The 21,983-nt window shown below is 41.9% G+C and overlaps 1 protein-coding gene and 1 long non-coding RNA gene across 2 annotated transcripts in view; one reads left to right on the top strand and one right to left on the bottom strand.

Annotated features, from left to right (window-relative positions):
• LOC139760483 (uncharacterized) overlaps positions 1-21,983 on the bottom strand; it is a 214,206-nt gene that overhangs the window by 100,669 nt on the left and 91,554 nt on the right. The window lies entirely within an intron of this gene.
• Positions 1-21,983, top strand: part of LOC139760703 (uncharacterized) — a 44,137-nt gene that overhangs the window by 7,373 nt on the left and 14,781 nt on the right. The window contains exon 2 of the mRNA XM_071684267.1: positions 14,902-15,112. Coding sequence (XP_071540368.1) covers positions 14,902-15,112 — 211 coding nt within the window. The remainder of the gene's footprint in view (positions 1-14,901; positions 15,113-21,983) is intronic.

Genomic DNA, 21,983 nt, shown 5'->3' with positions numbered 1-21,983 from the left:
TGGTTTCAGAAGTGGTAGAGGATGTGTGGATCAGGTGTTTGCTTTGAAGAATGTATGTGAGAAATACTTAGAAAAGCAAATGGATTTGTATGTAGCATTTATGGATCTGGAGAAGGCATATGATAGAGTTGTTAGAGATGCTCTGTGGAAGGTATTAAGAATATATGGTGTGGGAGGAAAGTTGTTAGAAGCAGTGAAAAGTTTTTATCGAGGATGTAAGGCATGTGTACGTGTAGGAAGAGAGGAAAGTGATTGGTTCTCAGTGAATGTAGGTTTGCGGCAGGGGTGTGTCATGTCTCCATGGTTGTTTAATTTGTTTATGGATGGGGTTGTTAGGGAGGTAAATGCAAGAGTTTTGGAAAGAGGGGCAAGTATGAAGTCTGTTGGGGATGAGAGAGCTTGGGAAGTGAGTCAGTTGTTGTTCGCTGATGATACAGCGCTGGTGGCTGATTCATGTGAGAAACTGCAGAGGCTGGTGACTGAGTTTGGTAAAGTGTGTGAAAGAAGAAAGTTAAGAGTAAATGTGAATAAGAGCAAGGTTATTAGGTACAGTAGGGTTGAGGGTCAAGTCAATTGGGAGGTGAGTTTGAATGGAGAAAAACTGGAGGAAGTGAAGTGTTTTAGATATCTGGGAGTGGATCTGGCAGCGGATGGAACCATGGAAGCGGAAGTGTATCATAGGGTGGGGGAGGGGGCGAAAATTCTGGGGGCCTTGAAGAATGTGTGGAAGTCGAGAACATTATCTCGGAAAGCAAAAATGGGTATGTTTGAAGGAATAGTGGTTCCAACAATGTTGTATGGTTGCGAGGCGTGGGCTATGGATAGAGTTGTGCGCAGGAGGATGGATGTGCTGGAAATGAGATGTTTGAGGACAATGTGTGGTGTGAGGTGGTTTGATCGAGTGAGTAACGTAAGGGTAAGAGAGATGTGTGGAAATAAAAAGAGCGTGGTTGAGAGAGGAGAAGAGGGTGTTTTGAAGTGGTTTGGGCACATGGAGAGAATGAGTGAGGAAAGATTGACCAAGAGGATATATGTGTCGGAGGTGGAGGGAACGAGGAGAAGAGGGAGACCAAATTGGAGGTGGAAAGATGGAGTGAAAAAGATTTTGTGTGATCGGGGCCTGAACATGCAGGAGGGTGAAAGGAGGGCAAGGAATAGAGTGAATTGGAGCGATGTGGTATACCGGGGTTGACGTGCTGTCAGTGGAGTGAATCAAGGCATGTGAAGCGTCTGGGGTAAACCATGGAAAGCTGTGTAGGTATGTATATTTGCGTGTGTGGACGTATGTATATACATGTGTATGGGGGGGGGGTTGGGCCATTTCTTTCGTCTGTTTCCTTGCGCTACCTCGCAAAAGCGGGAGACAGCGACAAAGTATAATAAAAATAAAAAATAATATATATATATATATATATATATATATATATATATATATATATATATATATATATATTTTTTTTTTTTTTTTTTTTTTTTTTTTTTCATACTATTCGCCATTTCCTGCGGTAGCGAGGTAGCTTTAGGAACAGAGGACTGAGCCTTAGAGGGAAATATCTACTTGGCCCCCGTCTCTGTTCCTTCCTTTGGAAAATCAAAAAATGAGAGGGGAGGATTTCCAGCCCCTCGCTCCCTTCCCTTTTAGTCGCCTTTTACGACACGCAGGGAATACATGGGAAGTATTCTTTCTCCCCTATCCCCAAGGATATATATATATATATATATATATATATATATATATATATATATATATATATATATATATATATATATATACATATATATATATATATATATATATATATATATATATATATATATATATATATATATACATATATATATATATATTTTCTTTTTTTTCTTTTTCTACGAATTCACGGGAAAATGAAACACGATAAGTTCCCAAGTGCAATTTCGTGTAATAATCACATCATCAGGGAAGACACAAGAGAGAAATAAATCTCAGTTGATATACAACGAAGAGACGTAGCTAGAACGCCATTTGGTACACATTTGATTGTCCAAGACAGAAAACGAGCGTGTCATAAACTCATTATGCGGACAAGAAGGTGAATTGTTTACAAATAATGTTAACAATAAAATTATCCAATTTGTATAGACCTTCACTAATACTAAGATTATAATTCTTCGTGTATCTAATAACAGAAGATTCAATATTTCTCATGGTACTGGATAACCGAGATGGCATTACTCCAGTCAATACAATGATCATAGTTTTTAACGTGATTAAACAAGGCATTTGATTCTTGACTTGTTCTTATACTATATTTATGTTGCTTAAGTCTAACAGAAAGATCCTTACCAGTCTGCAAAACATAAAACTTATCACAATTTCTACATGGCACTTTATAGATGCACCCAGGAGAATTTTCTGGTAAGTTTCTGATTAAGATATTATTTGTAGTATTATTGTTGCTGAAGGCAACATTTACATTGAAGGATTTAAGCAATATGAGAAGTAAAGGAAAATTATTATTGAAAGGGAGAACTAAAAGATTCTTGGTGTCAATGGGAGGTTTGGGCTCAACTCTGTAAAATGATTTCTTTGCTAACTCAAGGGATTTATCAATGAAAGATCTGGGGTACTTTAACTTAGATCCAATAGAATAAATCTTTTCAAACTCATCATCAATCATCATCATAAAAATACGTAATGCCTTAAGGAACATAGATTAAAATGAGGATAATTTAACTCTGTCATGTTGAGATGAGTAATAATGGATATATGAGCTTACATTGATAGGTTTTTTGTATATGCTAGACTTAAACTTGTTTCCTTGCTTATGGATAATGCAATCTAAAAATGGTAACAAACCATTATTTTCATTTTTTACAATAAATTGGATGGAAGGTACTAAATTGTTAAGTAAGGGGAGAGATATTTGTAAATTTTCATTTGTTGGCCAAACACAGAGAACATCATCTACATACCTAAAGCAAATTGCATTAGAAGGTAAGATATCCTTTAGTAATTCCCCATGAAGATTACTTAGTACAGGTGAAAGAAGGTTACCCATTGCCCCACCAAATTATTGAGCATAAAAATCTCTATTGAATTGAAATACACAGTCTTTTATACACAATTTCATCAGTTCCATGAAAACAGACTTTGAAACAGGTAAAGGAATATCATCCAAAACATCAAATAAATATTCTAAAAGGTCATCAACTGGAACTTTTGTGAAAAGTGAGGAAACATCAAAGCTAACAAGTTAGAAATCAAAATTAACATCGATATTGTTAAGCTTAGTAACTAAATCTTCAATGTTCATGATATTAAAATTTGATATCTTACCCACTAAAGGGCTTAATAAAGAACCTAATCATTTTGACAATTCATATGTGATGGAGCCTACTGAACTCACTATAGGTCTTGATGGAAAATTTTGCTTATGTGTTTTGATAAGTCCATACATATACGGCAATGAAGGGGACAAAGATGACAAACTTTTGATAAGAGAACCATTACCTTTCAACAACAACTTCAGTTCTTTATTGAAATGGGAATTAAGTGCTTCTAGGGGATTCTTACTGAGTTTAAAATATGTTGTCATTCATTCTAGATAAATGATTACTTTTGTCCATAATTACAATAGTGTTCGCCTTATCGGCTTTAGTAATATGTATATCATTATCGTTTTTTAAGGTGTTAATAGCTCTTATAAATCTTTTAGGGCAATTTGGTTCCACTGGTTTTGACAAATTGGCATACATTAAACCATTACAGATATTACTTTCCTCATTAGATAAATTACTGTATTTCTCTAAATTGCAAAAAGACTTTGTGACAGCAACACAGCTGGCTTCCCTGTTAGAGCACACAAAACTTAATCCATAGCCTAAAGCATGCAAAGAATCCTTATCTAGTTGTTTACTGGACAGGTTTATCACAAAACAAAGGTTCGTGTTCTTAGTCCAGTAGCTATTTTCAGTAAGATGGTCCAACTTACAATTCAGTTTCATTTGTAGCCTACTGCGTTCATTTCTTAATCTATTATAGCAATAGTCCAATATCCGGTTCTTCCAATATGTCGGTATAGCCGTTTGAAAGGCACGTTTCTTCTGTCTTGTAATACGATAAGCCTCCTCCATTTCTATCTTCTTTAATTCAATATATTTCTTTAAAATGATGTTTGGAATTCGTCAAATGGTCGACCAGACAGATGCAACAATCGCTGGGGTAGGACAGATCTTGGCATCACGTGTTCATCAAGGCATTTCCTGATCTTTTTTCTTTCTTTTAAACTATTCGCCATTTCCCGCGTTAGCGAGGTAGCGTTAAGAACAAAGGACTGGGCCTTTGTGGAATATCCTCACCTGGCTCCAATCTGTTCCTTCTTTTGAAAAATTAAAAAAAAAAAAAAAAACGAGAGGGGAGGATTTCCAGCCCCCGCTCCCTCCCCTTTTAGTCGCCTTCTACGACACGCAGGGAATACGTGGGAAGTATTCTTAATCCCCTATCCCCAGGGATAAATTTCCTGATATATATATATATATATATATATATATATATATATATATATATATATATATATATATATATATATATATATATATTGGTAAACATGTTTACCAAATGGCGTCCTAGCCCCCCTCCCCCCCCTCCTTGTATTTTAACTTCCTAAAAGGGAAAACAGAAGAAGGAGTCACGCGGGGAGTGCTCATCCCCCTCGAAGGCTCAGATTGGGGTGTCTAAATGCGTGTGGATGTAACCAAGATGAGAAAAAAGGAGAGATAGGTAGTATGTTTGAGGAAAGGAACCTGGAAGTTTTGGCTCTGAGTGAAACGAAGCTCAAGGGTAAAGGGGAAGAGTGGTTTGGGAATGTCTTGGGAGTAAAGTCAGGGGTTAGTGAGAGCACAAGAGTAAGGGAAGGAGTAGCACTACTCCTGGAACAGGAGTGGTGGGAGTATGTGACAGAGTGTAAGAAAGTAAACTCTATATTGATATGGGTAAAACTGAAAGTTGATGGAGAGAGATGGGTGATTATTGGTGCATATGCACCTGGGCATGAGAAGAAAGATCATGAGAGGCAAGTGTTTTGGGAGCAGCTGAATGAGTGTGTTAGTGGTTTTGATGCACGAGACCGGGTTATAGTGATGGGTGATTTGAATGCAAAGGTGAGTAATGTGGCAGTTGAGGGAATAATTGTTGTACATGGGGTGTTCAGTGTTGTAAATGGAAATTGTAAAGAGCTTGTAGATTTATGTGCTTTAAAAGGACTGGTGATTGGGAATACCTGGTTGAAAAAGAGAGATATACATAAGTAAACGTATGTAAGTAGGAGAGATGGCCTGGATTACGTGTTAATTGATCGGCGCGCGAAAGAGAGACTTTTGTATGTTAATGTGCTGAGAGGTGCAACTGGAGGGATGTCTGATCATTATCTTGTTTAGGCGAAGGTGAAGATTTATAGAGGTTTTCAGAAAAGAAGAGAGAATGTTGGGGTGAAGAGAGTGGTGAGAGTAAGTAAGCTTGGGAAGGAGACTTGTGTGAGGAAGTACCAGGATAGACCGAGTACAGAATGGAAAAAGGTGAGAACAAAGGACGTAAGAGGAGTGGGGGAGGAATGGGATGTATTTAGGGAAGCAGTGATGGCTTGCGCAAAAGATGCTTGTGGCATGAGAAGCGTGGGAGATGGGCAGATTAGAAAGGGTAGTGAGTGGTGGGATGAAGAAGTAAGATTATTAGTGAAAGAGAAGAGAGAGGCATTTAGACGATCTTTGCAGGGAAATAACGCAAATGAGTTGGAGATGTATAAAAGAAAGAGGCAGGAGGTCAAGAGAAAGGTGAAAGAGGTGAAAAAGAGGGCAAATGAGAGTTGGGGTGAGAGAGTATCATCAAATTTTAAGGAGAATAAAAAGATGTTTTGGAAGGAGGTAAATAAAGTGCGTAAGACAAGGGAACAAATGGGAACTTCAGTGAAGGGGGTTAATGGGGAGGTGATAACAAGTAGTGGTGATGTGAGGAGATGGAGTGAGTATTTTGAAGGTTTGTTGAATGTGTTTGATGATAGAGTGGCAGATATAGGGTGTTTTGGTCGAGGTGGTGTGCAGAGAGAGAGGGTTAGGGAGAGTGATTTGGTAAACAGAGAAGAGGTAGTAAAAGCTTTGCGGAAGATGAAAGCCGGCAAGGCAGCGGGTTTGGATGGTATTGCAGTGGAATTTATCAAAAAAGGGGGTGACTGCGTTGTTGACTGGTTGGTAAGGTTATTCAATGTATGTATGACTCATGGTGAGGTGCCTGAGGATTGGCGGAATGCTTGCATAGTGCCATTGTACAAAGGCAAAGGGGATAAAAGTGAGTGCTCAAATTACAGAGGTATAAGTTTGTTGAGTATTCCTGGTAAATTATATGGGAGGGTATTGATTAAGAGGGTGAAGGCATGTACAGAGCATCAGATTGGGGAAGAGCAGTGTGGTTTCAGAAGTGGTAGAGGATGTGTGGATCAGGTATTTGCGTTGAAGAATATATGTGAGAAATACTTAGAAAAGCAAATGGATCTGTATGTAGCTTTATGGATCTGGAGAAGGCATATGATACAGTTGATAGAGATGCTCTGTGGAAGGTATTAAGTATATATGGTGTGGGAGGCAAGCTGTGAGAAGCAGTGAAAAGTTTTTATCAAGGATGTAAGGCATGTGTTCGTGTAGGAAGAGAGGAAAGTGATTGGTTCTCATTGAATGTTGGTTTGCGGCAGGGGTGTGTGATGTCTCCATGGTGTTTGATTTGTTTATGGATGGGGTTGTCAGGGAGGTGAATGCAAGAGTTTTGGAAAGATTGGCAAGTATGCAGTCTGTTGTGGACGAAAGAGCTTGGGAAGTGAGTCAGTTGTTCGCTGATGATACAGCGCTGGTGGCTGATTCAGGTGAGAAACTGCAGAAGCTGGTGACTGAGTTTGGTAAAGTGTGTGAGAGAAGAAAGTTGAGAGTAAATGTGAATAAGAGCAAGGTTATTAGGTACAGTAGGATTGAGGGTCAAGCCAACTTGGAGGTTAAGTGTGAATGGAGCAAAACTGGAGGAAGTGAAGTGTTTTAGATATCTGGGAATGGATTTGGCAGCGGACGGAACCATGGAAGCGGAAGTGAATCATAGGGTGGGGGAGGAGGCGAAAATTCTTTGAGCTATGAAGAATGTGTGGAAGTCGAGAACATTATCTCGGAAAGCAAAAATGGGTATGTTTGAAGGAATAGTGGTTCCAACAATGTTATATGGTTGCGAGGCGTGGGCTATGGATAGAGTTGTGCGCAGGAGGGTGGATGTGCTGGAAATGAGATGTTTGAGGACAATATGTGGTGTGAGGTGGTTTGATCGAGTAAGTAATAATAGGGTAAGAGAGATGTGTGGTAATAAAAAGAGTGTGGTTGAGAGAGCAGAAGAGGGTGTTTTGAAATGGTTTGGTCACATAGAGAGAATGAGTGAGGAAAGATTGACAATGAGGATATATGTGTCGGAGGTGGAGGGAACGAGGAGAAGTGCGAGAACAAATTGGAGATGGAAAGATGGAGTGAAAAAGATTTTGAGTGATCGGGGCCTGAACATGCAGGAGAGTGAAAGGCGTGCAAAGAATAGAGTGAATTGGAACGATGTGGTATACCAGGGTCGACATGCTGTCAATGGATTGAACCAGGGCATGTGAAGCGTCTGGGGTAAACCATGGGAAGTTCTGTGGGGCCTGGATGTGGAAAGGGACCTGTGGTTTCGGTGCATTATTACACGACAGCTAGAGACTGAGTGTGAACGAATGTGGCCTTTGTTGTCTTTTCCTAGCGCTACCTTGCGCAGATGCGGGGGAGGGGGTTGTTATTTCATGTGTGGCGGGGTGGCTATGGGAATGAATAAAGGCAGACAGTATGAATTGTGTACATGTGTATATATGTATATGTCTGTGTGCATATATATGTATACGTTGAAATGTATAGGTATGTATATTTGCGTGTGTGGACGTGTATGTATATACATGTGTCTGTGGGTGGGTTGGGCCATTCTTTTGTCTGTTTCCTTGCGTTACCTCGCTAACGCGGGAGGCAGCGACAAAGTAAAATAGAAAAAAAAAAAAAAATATATATATATGTATATATATATATATATATATATATATATATATATATATATATATATATATATATATATATATGTGTGTGTGTGTGTGTGTGTGTGTGTGTGTGTGTGTGTATATGTATACCCCTAACCTAAACCAGGTACCCAGGTTATCGACCAACCCCTCGGGGTGAAAAAACAGCGGGATTGACCGTGTGCCGACTGCCGCAAACAGGATTCAATCCTATGCGTCACGCTCAAGAACGCCAACTATTACACCGTGGAGATCTGTGGTGTTGACACAATGATTCTGTAGAAATGGTGATATATTTGGACGAATAAACTCGGCTCCCAGAACAGCATGTGTTCCGCAATACTGTTTCACGAATCTAACAGGCATCTTCGGTCATGCATATGTCTAGGACTTACGTGGACATCAAGAATGCCTCTCGATGGCGCACCACATCAAACACTGTCCGGTAAACCTTATGACAGCAGAGGGACTCATATTTGCGCATGGACAACAGACTGGCTCTCAAGGCAGTAAATAATGAGTATTATCATACTAGGAATCATCAGACCACCACCGCGACGAGTATGATATCATAAGGCTTCTCCATAGAACTTGTGCAGGATATTACTTATATTGACGATATGAGACATGAATTCCCCAGTAGATTTTCAAAACTGATGACACGAATTTTAGGCAGTGATTGAGACACTGCGAGAGGATTCCTAGACAGACATACGCCAAATAGCTACACGTGTAAAAGCTTTCATTGTCAGAGGCAAACTATATAACACGATTCTCACCTCTGACATGACTTTGATCAGATCTCGTGCGAAATATACAGTTCAATTCTGGTCTCTCCATCAAAGACGAAGGAAAGCTGTGTGATAACGTAGCCATCCTGTGGGTAGGTGTAGTGAAACGAGGGGCGGCTGTACCATAGACTGCACTGTCTTCTGCCGTCGAATCTTCAGATGTTTGAGGCAATTGGAGATTTCGTGCGTCACAACCACAGATATAGCCAGACCCGGAGAGAGTAGGAGCAAAGAGGTTTGCTGCTGTCTTGGTTCTCGGGTTCTGTCGACATACCTGTACGTTAGCTGTTTGATTCTTGACCGCCACTTATCGGTTTTAGATGTACAACGAAAACCCTTGTCCTCACTTCTCCATTGTTTTGTAAATGAGTTCTTTGTCCTCAGTCGTGATCTTTATTTCGAATTAGTGCTGATAAGAAAAGCTAAAAAATGGTGAAAGAAAAGGTGCCCTAAGGAATTGCTGAGCACCCCTTATATTGGAGAGAGAGAGAGAGAGAGAGAGAGAGAGAGAGAGAGAGAGAGAGAGAGAGAGAGAGAGAGAGAGAGAGAGACCCATGCTGGCTCTCGACGCCCCTGGATGTCTGCCGTTTGATGCATGCTACTTGGTAGTACGTAGGGCAGCGGGGGATGAGCAGGGTTGAGAATTAATGGGAAGCACATGTTCAACGCCTCGTTAACAACAGCCGTCAGCGGGTGTGAGGCTGCGAATTAGAGTGACCTCCAGTCGACAACACTGGCCGTTGGCCGGGGAGGTAGGTAAACATGGCGGCGCCGTGATTATCATGCGCGGGATCCTGTTGCTAGGCTAGGCTAGGCTGCCAAACTTAGGGGTTTTCTGGGTGCTACGCTTATGAACCGGATACTCATCATTATTGTGAGTGGTGGTTACGGTGATGATCGCAGCTTATCTTCTCTTGTGAGGCATGTAGGTTTGCTTGCCTGCCTTGTTGCTGTGACTCGCTAGGCTGTATATTGATAGTCTGGTTAGAGACTGGCGACTCGACCGCTCGTTACACCGACTCTACGACGCACCAGTTGACACGAGGCTTAGTCTGGAGACGTGTGCCATAACGTCGGCCTTCTGAAGCTGGAAAGATAAGTGACTTGCTATAATTGCTTCTGGACACTTCACGAACCGAGTTCAAAACGGCCGCGGGTGCAACTGGCGCAAATCCAGGAAGTGGTTAAAGGGGAGAGGGACAGACAGCTGCCTCGATAATGTAATGTTGAAAATCTCAAGAGTTGCGTGTAAGAACAATGTGTATCTTGGGGATTTTTGAGTTATTTGGGTATCAAATTTAATCTCTAATAAATTTCCGTAAAACTGATGTAGTACAGAAGTAAGTATAACCCGTTCCAAACTCTCCTGAATATTATTGACCCATTGCTCTCACTTCTGTTATCTCCAGTCTTTGAAACTCTCAGTAAATGATCTTTCTTTTACTCCTAACCTTATTCACTATTATGCTAATGATTCCACTTCACTGTCTTCAGCCCACTTTTTCTCTCATCCTTTTAATCCTCGCTCTCTACCTCGTACTGATCATATTTCCTCTCTCAGTTCGGACCTGTGCGGCATCACGGAGCAGGAAACAGTCACCTTGTACAATTCGTTAATACTAGAATGTAATTTCTCCCAATATATAAGAATCATTTGTTTCCTATTCTTCAGTTTCAACCCTGTAATAACATAAAGATGTTGGGCATAACCATCATCTCCACTCTATGCTGGACACCCCACATAATGAACATCACAAATTCTGAGCAGCTGTTTCAGATCTCATTTGTCCTAATGGAGAGTACTGCTCACACGTCAATGGTAGCTCATACTCCGCTTATCTGTTAAGTACAGTGGAATCAAAATCCTTCTGTCTCATTCATTCTCCTGGTATCACCTCCCCTCAGCTTTCCCTTTCTGTACACCGCGATGTTGCTGCTCGCTCGCTGTTTTACAGCTATTATTTCGGCCATTGGTTTCGTGAGCTATCTGCAGGCGTCGTCTACCCCGAAGTTTAGACCATTAGCTCGCGTTTGGCTGCTGCTTCCCTGTTTCTGTGTGACTATCAGCCACACGAGGATTGGTCGTTATGATACCTCCTTCCTTTCACCAGCTGAGCTGTGGAATTCTCTTCCTTCTCTCTTCATATAACCTTTCTTCCTTTATGAGTGAAGTTTACAAACACTTATGCGATCATAATTAATCGCTAAATCTTTCTCTTTTCGTTGTTTCTTTCATCCAAGATGGTCTTGACCGAGGCATGCTTTACCCATGTCATTTCAGTCACTGGCATATATATATACATACATACATACATATATATATATTTATTTTTTTTTATTATACTTTGTCGCTGTCTCCCGCGTTTGCGAGGCAGCGCAAGGAAACAGACGAAAGAAATGGCCCAACCCCCCCCCCCCATACACATGCATACACATACGTCCACACACGCAAATATACATACCTACACAGCTTTCCATGGTTCACCCCAGACGCTTCACATGCCTTGCTTCAATCCACTGACAGCACGTCAACCCCGGTATACCACATCGCTCCAATTCACTCTATTCCTTGCCCTCCTTTCACCCTCCTGCATGTTCAGGCCCCGATCACACAAAATCTTTTTCACTCCATCTTTCCAGCTCCAATTTGGTCTCCCTCTTCTCCTTGTTCCCTTCACCTCCGACACATATATCCTCTTGGTCAATCTTTCCTCACTCATCCTCTCCATGTGCCCAAACCACTTCAAAACACCCTCTTCTGCTCTCTCAACCACGCTCTTTTTATTTCCACACATCTCTCTTACCCTTACGTTACTCACTCGATCAAACCACCTCACACCACACATTGTCCTCAAACATCTCATTTCCAGCACATCCATCCTCCTGCGCACAACTCTATCCATGGCCCACGCCTCGCAACCATACAACATTGTTGGAACCACTATTCCTTCAAACATACCCATTTTTGCTTTCCGAGATAATGTTCTCGACTTCCACACATTCTTCAAGGCCCCCAGGATTTTCGCCCCCTCCCCCACCCTATGATCCACTTCCGCTTCCATGGTTCCATCCGCTGCCAGATCCACTCCCAGATATCTAAAACACTTCACTTCCTCCAGTTTTTCTCCATTCAAACTCACCTCCCAATTGACTTGACCCTCAACCCTACTGTACATAATAACCTTGCTCTTATTCACATTTACTCTTAACTTTCTTCTTCCACACACTTTTCCAAACTCAGTCACCAGCTTCTGCAGTTTCTCACATGAATCAGCCACCAGCGCTGTATCATCAGCGAACAACAACTGACTCACTTCCCAAGCTCTCTCATCCCCAACAGACTTCATACTTGCCCCTCTTTCCAAAACTCTTGCATTTACCTCCCTAACAACCCCATCCATAAACAAATTAAACAACCATGGAGACATCACACACCCCTGCCGCAAACCTACATTCACTGAGAACCAATCACTTTCCTCTCTTCCTACACGTACACATGCCTTACATCCTCGATAAAAACTTTTCACTGCTTCTAACAACTTTCCTCCCACACCATATATTCTTAATACCTTCCACAGAGCATCTCTATCAACTCTGTCATATGCCCTCTCCAGATCCATAAATGCTACATACAAATCCATTTGCTTTTCTAAGTATTTCTCACATACATTCTTCAGAGCAAACACCTGATCCACACATCCTCTACCACTTCTGAAACCACACTGTTCTTCCCCAATCTGATGCTCTGTACATGCCTTCACCCTCTCAATCAATACCCTCCCATATAATTTACCAGGAATACTCAACAAACTTATACCTCTGTAATTTGAGCACTCACTCTTATCCCCTTTGCCTTTGTACAATGGCACTATGCACGCATTCCGCCAATCCTCAGGCACCTCACCATGAGTCATACATACATTAAATAACCTTACCAACCAGTCAACAATACAGTCACCCCCTTTTTTAATAAATTCCACTGCAATACCATCCAAACCTGCTGCCTTGCCGGCTTTCATCTTCCGCAAAGCTTTCACTACTTCTTCTCTGTTTACCAAATCATTTTCCCTAACCCTCTCACTTTGCACACCACCTCGACCAAAACACCCTATATCTGCCACTCTATCATCAAACACATTCAACAAACCTTCAAAATACTCACTCCATCTCCTTCTCACATCACCACTACTTGTTATCACCTCCCCATTTGCGCCCTTCACTGAAGTTCCCATTTGCTCCCTTGTCTTACGCACTTTATTTACCTCCTTCCAGAACATCTTTTTATTCTCCCTAAAATTTAATGATACTCTCTCACCCCAACTCTCATTTGCCCTTTTTTTCACCTCTTGCACCTTTCTCTTGACCTCCTGTCTCTTTCTTTTATACATCTCCCACTCAATTGCATTTTTTCCCTGCAAAAATCGTCCAAATGCCTCTCTCTTCTCTTTCACTAATACTCTTACTTCTTCATCCCACCACTCACTACCCTTTCTAATCAACCTACCTCCCACTCTTCTCATGCCACAAGCATCTTTTGCGTAATCCATCACTGATTCCCTAAATACATCCCATTCCTCCCCCACTCCCCTTACTTCCATTGTTCTCACCTTTTTCCATTCTGTACTCAGTCTCTCCTGGTACTTCCTCACACAGGTCTCCTTCTCAAGCTCACTTACTCTCACCACCCTCTTCACCCCAACATTCACTCTTCTTTTCTGAAAACCCACACAAATCTTCACCATAGCCTCCACAAGATAATGATCAGACATCCCTCCAGTTGCAACTCTCAGCACATTAACATCCAAAAGTCTCTCTTTCGCACGCCTGTCAATTAACACGTAATCCAATAACGCTCTCTGGCCATCTCTCCTACTTACATAAGTATACTTATGTATATCTCGCTTTTTAAACCAGGTATTCCCAATCATCAGTCCTTTTTCAGCACATAAATCTACAAGCTCTTCACCATTTCCATTTACAACACTGAACACCCCATGTATACCAATTATTCCCTCAACTGCCACATTACTCACCTTTGCATTCAAATCACCCATCACTATGACCCGGTCTCGTGCATCAAAACCACTAACACACTCATTCAGCTGCTCCCAAAACACTTGCCTCTCTTGATCTTTCTTCTCATGCTCAGGTGCATATGCACCAATAATCACCCACCTCTCTCCATCAACTTTCAGTTTTACCCATATTAATCGAGAATTTACTTTCTTACACTCTATCACATACTCCCACAACTCCTGTTTCAGGAGTATTGCTACTCCTTCCCTTGCTCTTGTCCTCTCACTAACCCCTGACTTTACTCCCCAGACATTCCCAAACCACTCTTCCCCTTTACCCTTGAGCTTCGTTTCACTCAGAGCCAAAACATCCAGGTTCCTTTCCTCAAACATACTACCTATCTCTCCTTTTTTCACATCTTGGTTACATCCACACACATTTAGGCACCCCACTCTGAGCCTTCGAGGAGGATGAGCACTCCCCGCGTGACTCCTTCTTCTGTTTCCCATTTTAGAAAGTTAATACAAGGAGGGGAGGATTTCTGGCCCCCCGCTCCCGTCCTCTCTAGTCGCTTTCTACGACACGCGAGGAATACGTGGGAAGTATTCTTTCACCCCTATCCCCAGGGATAATATACATATATATATACATATACACATACACACACATACACATACATACGCACATATACACACACACACACATACATATATATGCATATGAGAAATGTAAGAAACAATTTAGAAAACTGAAACTTCTAGCTTGAAATGAATGAAAAAAAGAATGTCACATAATGGTTCAACCTCTGGCTATGGAAAAAAGGAAATGTATAATTTATTTACACAAACGTCAATAGCAGTTCTCATCAATTTAACCACTGTATCAATAAGCTTCAATATATATATATATATATATATATATATATATATATATATATATATATATATATATATACCCAGCAGGAGTGCCACCACTAAATCCCACCAACACCTCCCCAACAGGTGCTCTCCGCCTCCTATGGGGAAGACACGGTCAACCTACCGGCGGACGTGGCCGTACGACTGATGAAGGCGAAGCTGGACGGGAAGACCATGCGGCCCATCCCCATCAGCTGGGAGGTATACAAGAGGCTGATGAAGGGTCCCTTCCCCGGAGACCAGTGCCAGGGCTTACCCTGTCGGGTACCCTTCCCTAAGTGGTACTGCTTTGGACGTAAGTAAACTACGCCACACACACACACACACACACACACACACACACACACACACACATACACATACAAACGCACATACACACACACACACACACACACACACACACACACACACACATACACACACACACATACAAACACACACACACACACACACACACACACACACACATACACATACAAACGCACATACACACACACACACACACACACACACACACACACACACACACGAATATAGTGCATATGAACGCGCACATAATACCCTCCAACAGCCAGGATTCGAAACCAGGACCTTTTGCGTGGTATTCGGGAACGCTAATTGCTAGGATATGATCGCAATCATATCCTAGCATTTAGCGTTCCTGAATTCCACGCAAAAGGTCCTAGGTTCAAATTCCGTTGTTGCCGCGTTAGCCAGTGAGCGCCAGGAACAAAGAAATGGCCTCATTCACTCACATCCACTCTCAAGCCTGTGATATATAATGTAATGGAAACAGAACCCTATCCACAGCCAGGCCTCACAGACCTTCCTGTGGTTTCCCCTGACCGCTTCATATTCCGCGGTTCAGCCCACTAACAGCACGTCGCTCCCTACATAATTCGATCTGTCCCTTGCATGCCTCACACCCTCTTATATATTTAGGACTCGAATATTCAAAAGATCTTTTGTTCCATCACTCCACATCCATTTTGGTTTCCCCCTTTTCCTTGTTTCCTCCACCTGTGACAAGATTATTCTCTCAGTCATCATCTCCTCACTCATCCTCTCTATATGTCCAAACAATTTCAGCTCACCCTCTTCGGCTCTCTTAAACGTACTCCTATCATTTTTTACTCGGTCAAGCCTCCTCATATTGTCCTCAGACATTTCAGTACCAACACATCCATCCTCTTCTTTACATTCTTATCTAAGGCTCAAACCTCGCACCCATACAGCACCGATGAAAGTACTATACCATCACACATGACCATCTTTGCCCTTAAAGACAGTGACTTCTCTTTCTACACATTTCTCAAAGTGCCCAGGACCTTTGCCCCTTCACCAAACGTACAGCTCACTTCCAATCCCATGCTGCATTTGCTTCCATATCCACTCCCAGGTGTCTAAAGTACTCCTCTTCCTCCAGGTTCTTTTCATTCAAACTCATACTCCAACTTGCTTGTCTCTTTTCACTGCTCAATTTAATAACCCTGCTTTTATTTACATTTACTCTCAACTTTCTCATTTCACATACTTCCAAACTCAGGCACCAGCTTATGCGGTTTCTCACCTGAATCCATCACTAGCACTGCGTCATCAACAAATAATTGACTCATTTCCTAGACCCCCCTACCCCCAAACAGACTGCAGATCTGCTCCGATTTCCAAGACCTTTGCATTCACCTCCTTCACCACACCATTCGTGATAAAATAGCCATGGTGACCTTTCACATCGCTGCCGCTGACCACTTACCCTCCTCTCTTCCTTCTCGCACATACGCTTTCTCTTGATAAAAACTCTTCTATGTTTTCCTTTCACGCTATTTATTCCCCAAATCTTCCACATACCATCTATATCAACCCTAGCATACGGTTTCTATAGATTCCTAAACGCATCTTCCAAGCCTTCATTTTCTCCAGGCATTTCTCACACATACCCTTCAAAGAAAACACCTGATCCACACATCTTTTACCACTCCTGAAGCTACGGTATCCCCACTCCTCAGTCTGAGAATGCCACCACCGTCTCAGTCACCGCTCTTTCATACAACTTATAATGAATTCTTGACAAACTTTTATATCTCTGGAATCTGAAGATTTACTTTTCTCCACCTTCCCTTTATACAATGGTACAACGCAGGCATTCCACCAACCCTCAGACACCTCATCATTAGCCACTGAAAATCCCTACTACCCAATCAACAACCTCCTTTCTCAAGAAAATCAACTGCAATCCCATCCACTCCAGTCGTTATGCCATTACAACTTACGTAAGGCTTTCACTACCTCCCCTCTTTTCACCATGACTTTCTCACTGCCCATACCTTTACGTTCAAAATATCTCACATCTGCCGCCCTATCATAGAGCACATTCAACAGTTCTTCATAATTCTCAGTACATCTTCTCTTCACCTCATTTCTGCCTGCCACCAACACCCCATTTGTCCAATTTACGGAGGTCCCATTTGTTCTCTTGTTTTTCTCACACTGTTCACCTAACTATACCTAACTGTTCCATGAAAGTGTGAATTCATATGCAATTTGTTCGTATTCATATACCTTTGTGTTATACAGTTAGGTTCGGCAAAATGCTATCTGCTGGTTGTGTGAGCATGATGGGAAATGACCGGTGTAGACCCCGTTGCTCACCACCGTGAGACGAAGGGTATTCGAGTACAATGTAATCGAATGGTCATTTCCCCTATTAGAGGCGATCATAGCCTAGCAGTAGCCCTCCCGCCTGCCACGCGCATGCGTGGTCCTAGGTTCGATCTTGGACTGAGCCTTAGAGGCAATAACCTCACTTGGCTCCCTTCTCTCTTCTTTCTTTTGGAAAATTAAAAACGGGAGGATTTCCAGCCCCCCACTCCCTCCCCTTTTTCTCTCCTATCCCTGGGGATAGGGGTGAAAGAAAAACTTCCCACGTATTCCCTGCGTGTCGTAGGAGGCTACTAAAAGAGGGCTGGAAATCCTCCCCTCCTGTATTTGATTTTCCAAAAGAAGGAACAGAGAAGGGGGCCAAGTGAGGATATTATCTCTAAGGCTCAGTCCTCTGTTCTTAACGCTACCTCGCTAACGCGGGAAATGACGAATATATATATATATATATATATATATATATATATATATATATATTTTTTTTTTTTTCCCAAAAGAAGGAACAGAGGGGGCCAGTTGAGGATATTCCAAAAAAGGCCCAGTCCTCTGTTCTTAGCGCTACCTCGCTAACGCGGGAAATGGCGAATAGTTTAAAAGAAAGAAAGAAAATATATATATATATATATATATATATATATATATATATATATATATATATATATATTTTATCCCTGGGGATAGGGGATTGAGAATACTTCCCACGTATTCCCTGCGTGTCGTAGAAGGCGACTAAAAGGGGAGGGAGCGGGGGGCTGGAAATCCTCCCCTCACGTTTTTTTTTTTTTTTTTTTCCAAAAGAAGGAACAGAGGGGGCCAGGTGAGGATATTCCAAAAAAGGCCCAGTCCTCTGTTCTTAACGCTACCTCGCTATCGCGGGAAATGGCGAATAGTATGAAAAAAAAAAAAAAAATACACATATATATATATATATATATATATATATATATATATATATATATATATATATGTATATATATATATATATATATATGGGTATAATATGGGTAAAACTGAAAGTTGATGGAGAGAGATGGGTGATTATTGGAGCATATGCACCAGTGCATGAGAAGAAAGATCATGAGAGGCAAGTGTTTTGGGAGCAGCTGAATGAGTGTGTTAGTGGTTTTGATGCACGAGACCGGGTTATAGTGATGGGTGATTTGAATGCAAAGGTGAGTAATATGGCAGTTGAGGGAATAATTGGTATACATGGGGTGTTCAGTGTTGTAAATGGAAATGGTGAAGAGCTTGTAGATTTATGTGCTGAAAAAGGACTGATGATTGGGAATACCTGGTTTAAAAAGCGAGATATACATAAGTATACGTATGTAAGAAGGAGAGATGGCCAGAGAGCGTTATTGGATTACGTGTTAATTGACAGGCGCGCGAAAGAGAGACTTTTGGATGTTAATGTGCTGAGAGGTGCAACTGGAGGGATGTCTGATCATTATCTAGTGGAGGCTAAAGTGAAGATTTGTATGGGTTTTCAGAAAAGAAGAGTGAATGTTGGGGTGAAGAGGGTGGTGAGAGTAAGTGAGCTTGGGAAGGAGACCTGTGTGAGGAAGTACCAGGAGAGACTGAGTACAGAATGGAAAAAGGTGAGAACAATGGAAGTAAGGGGAGTGGGGGAGGAATGGGATGTATTTAGGGAATCAGTGATGGATTGCGCAAAAGATGCTTGTGGCATGAGAAGAGTGGGAGGTGGGTTGATTAGAAAGGGTAATGAGTGGTGGGATGAAGAAGTAAGATTATTAGTGAAAGAGAAGAGAGAGGCATGTGGACGATTTTTGCAGGGAAAAAATGCAATTGAGTGGGAGATGTATAAAAGAAAGAGACAGGAGGTCAAGAGAAAGGTGCAAGAGGTGAAAAAGAGGGCAAATGAGAGTTGGGGTGAGAGAGTATCATTAAATTTTAGGGAGAATAAAAAGATGTTCTGGAAGGAGGTAAATAAAGTGCGTAAGACAAGGGAGCAAATGGGAACTTCAGTGAAGGGCGCAAATGGGGAGGTGATAACAAGTAGTGGTGATGTGAGAAGGAGATGGAGTGAGTACTTTGAAGGTTTGTTGAATGTGTTTGATGATAGAGTGGCAGATATAGGGTGTTTTGGTCGAGGTGGTGTGCAAAGTGAGAGGGTTAGGGAAAATGATTTGGTAAACAGAGAAGAGGTAGTAAAAGCTTTGCGGAAGATGAAAGCCGGCAAGGCAGCAGGTTTGGATGGTATTGCAGTGGAATTTATTAAAAAAGGGGGTTACTGTATTATTGACTGGTTGGTAAGGTTATTTAATGTATGTATGACTCATGGTGAGGTGCCTGAGGATTGGCGGAATGCGTGCATAGTGCCATTGTACAAAGGCAAAGGGGATAAGAGTGAGTGCTCAAATTTCAGAGGTATAAGTTTGTTGAGTATTCCTGGTAAATTATATGGGAGGGTATTGATTGAGAGGGTGAAGGCATGTACAGAGCATCAGATTGGGGAAGAGCAGTGTGGTTTCAGAAGTGGTAGAGGATGTGTGGATCAGGTGTTTGCTTTGAAGAATGTATGTGAGAAATACTTAGAAAAGCAAATGGATTTGTATGTAGCATTTATGGATCTGGAGAAGGCATATGATAGAGTTGATAGAGATGCTCTGTGGAAGGTATTAAGAATATATGGTGTGGGAGGCAAGTTGTTAGAAGCACTGAAAAGTTTTTATCGAGGATGTAAGGCATGTGTACGTGTAGGAAGAGAGGAAAGTGATTGGTTCTCAGTGAATGTAGGTTTGCGGCAGGGGTGTGTGATGTCTCCATGGTTGTTTAATTTGTTTATGGATGGGGTTGTTAGGGAGGTGAATGCAAGAGTTTTGGAAAGAGGGGCAAGTATGAAGTCTGTTGTGGATGAGAGAGCTTGGGAAGTGAGTCAGTTGTTGTTCGCTGATGATACAGCGCTGGTGGCTAATTCATGTGAGAAACTGCAGAAGCCGGTGACTGAGTTTGGTAAAGTGTGTGAAAGAAGAAAGTCAAGAGTAAATGTGAATAAGAGCAAGATTATTAGGTACAGTAGGGTTGAGGGTCAAGTCAATTGGGAGGTAAGTTTGAATGGAGAAAAACTGGAGGAAGTAAAGTGCTTTAGATATCTGGGAGTGGATCTGGCAGCGGATGGAACCATGTAAGCGGAAGTGGATCATACATAGGGTGGGGGAGGGGGCGAAAATCCTTGGAGTCTTGAAGAATGTGTGGAAGTTGAGAACATTATCTCGGAAAGCAAAAATGGGTATGTTTGAAGGAATAGTGGTTCCAACAATGTTGTATGGTTGCGAGGCGTGGGCTATGGATAGAGTTGTGCGCAGGAGGGTGGATGTGCTGGAAATGAGATGTTTGAGGACAATGTGCGGTGTGAGGTGGTTTGATCGAGTAAGTAACGTAAGGGTAAGAGAATGTGTGGAAATAAAAAGAGCGTGGTTGAGAGAGCAGAAGAGGGCGTTTTGAAATGGTTTGGGCACATGGAGAGAATGAGTGAGGAAAGATTGACCAAGAGGATATATGTGTCGGAGGTGGAGGGAACGAGGAGAAGTGGGAGACCAAATTGGAGGTGGAAAGATGGAGTGAAAAAGATTTTGTGTGATCGGGGCCAGAACATGCAGGAGGGTGAAAGGAGGGCAAGGAATAGAGTGAATTGGATCGATGTGGTATACCGGGGTTGACGTGCTGTCAGTGGAGTGAATCAGGGCATGTGAAGCGTCTGGGGTAAACCATGGAAAGCTGTGTAGGTATGTATATTTGCGTGTGTGGACGTGTATGTATATACATGTGTATGGGGGTGGGTTGGGCCATTTCTTTCGTCTGTTTCCTTGCGCTACCTCGCAAACGCGGGAGACAGCGACGAAGCAAAAAAAAAAAAAAAAAAAAATATATATATATATATATATATATATATATATATATATATATATATATATATATATATACAATACAGAGAGAGAGAGAGAGAGAGAGAGAGAGAGAGAGAGAGAGAGAGAGAGAGAGAGAGAGAGAGAGGCAAGAGGCAGCCGCTCAGTTGGCCAACCCTTTACTTGCTGATGCTCCCTGCACATGAGTGGGACATACTGGTGGCCTTTCATTTGGAGTGAGGCCCAGCTAATAGGATATACTGGTAGAGGATGACATCAATGTGAGTTACCATACTGGCTGACGACATCAATCTAAATTACCACACTGACAGAGGATGACATCAATGTGAGTTTCCATACTGACATAGGATGACATCAATGTGAGTTACCAAACTGGCGGAGGATGAGATCAATGTGAGTTACCATACTGACAAAGGATGACATCAATGTGAGTTACCATACTGGCTGACGACATCAATCTAAATTACCACACTGACAGAAGATGACATCAATGTGAGTTACCATACTGGTAGAGGATGACATCAATTTGAGTTCCCATAATGGCAGAGGATGACATGAATGTGAGTTACCAGACTGGCAGAGGATGATATCTATGTGAGTTACCATACTGGCAAAGGATGA

This window comes from Panulirus ornatus, chromosome 37, assembly GCF_036320965.1.
Source record: "Panulirus ornatus isolate Po-2019 chromosome 37, ASM3632096v1, whole genome shotgun sequence".
Taxonomy (NCBI): Eukaryota; Metazoa; Arthropoda; class Malacostraca; order Decapoda; family Palinuridae; genus Panulirus; species Panulirus ornatus.
The sequence above is the reverse complement of the archived record's forward strand: the minus strand, read 5'-3'. Positions and strand labels throughout refer to the sequence as shown.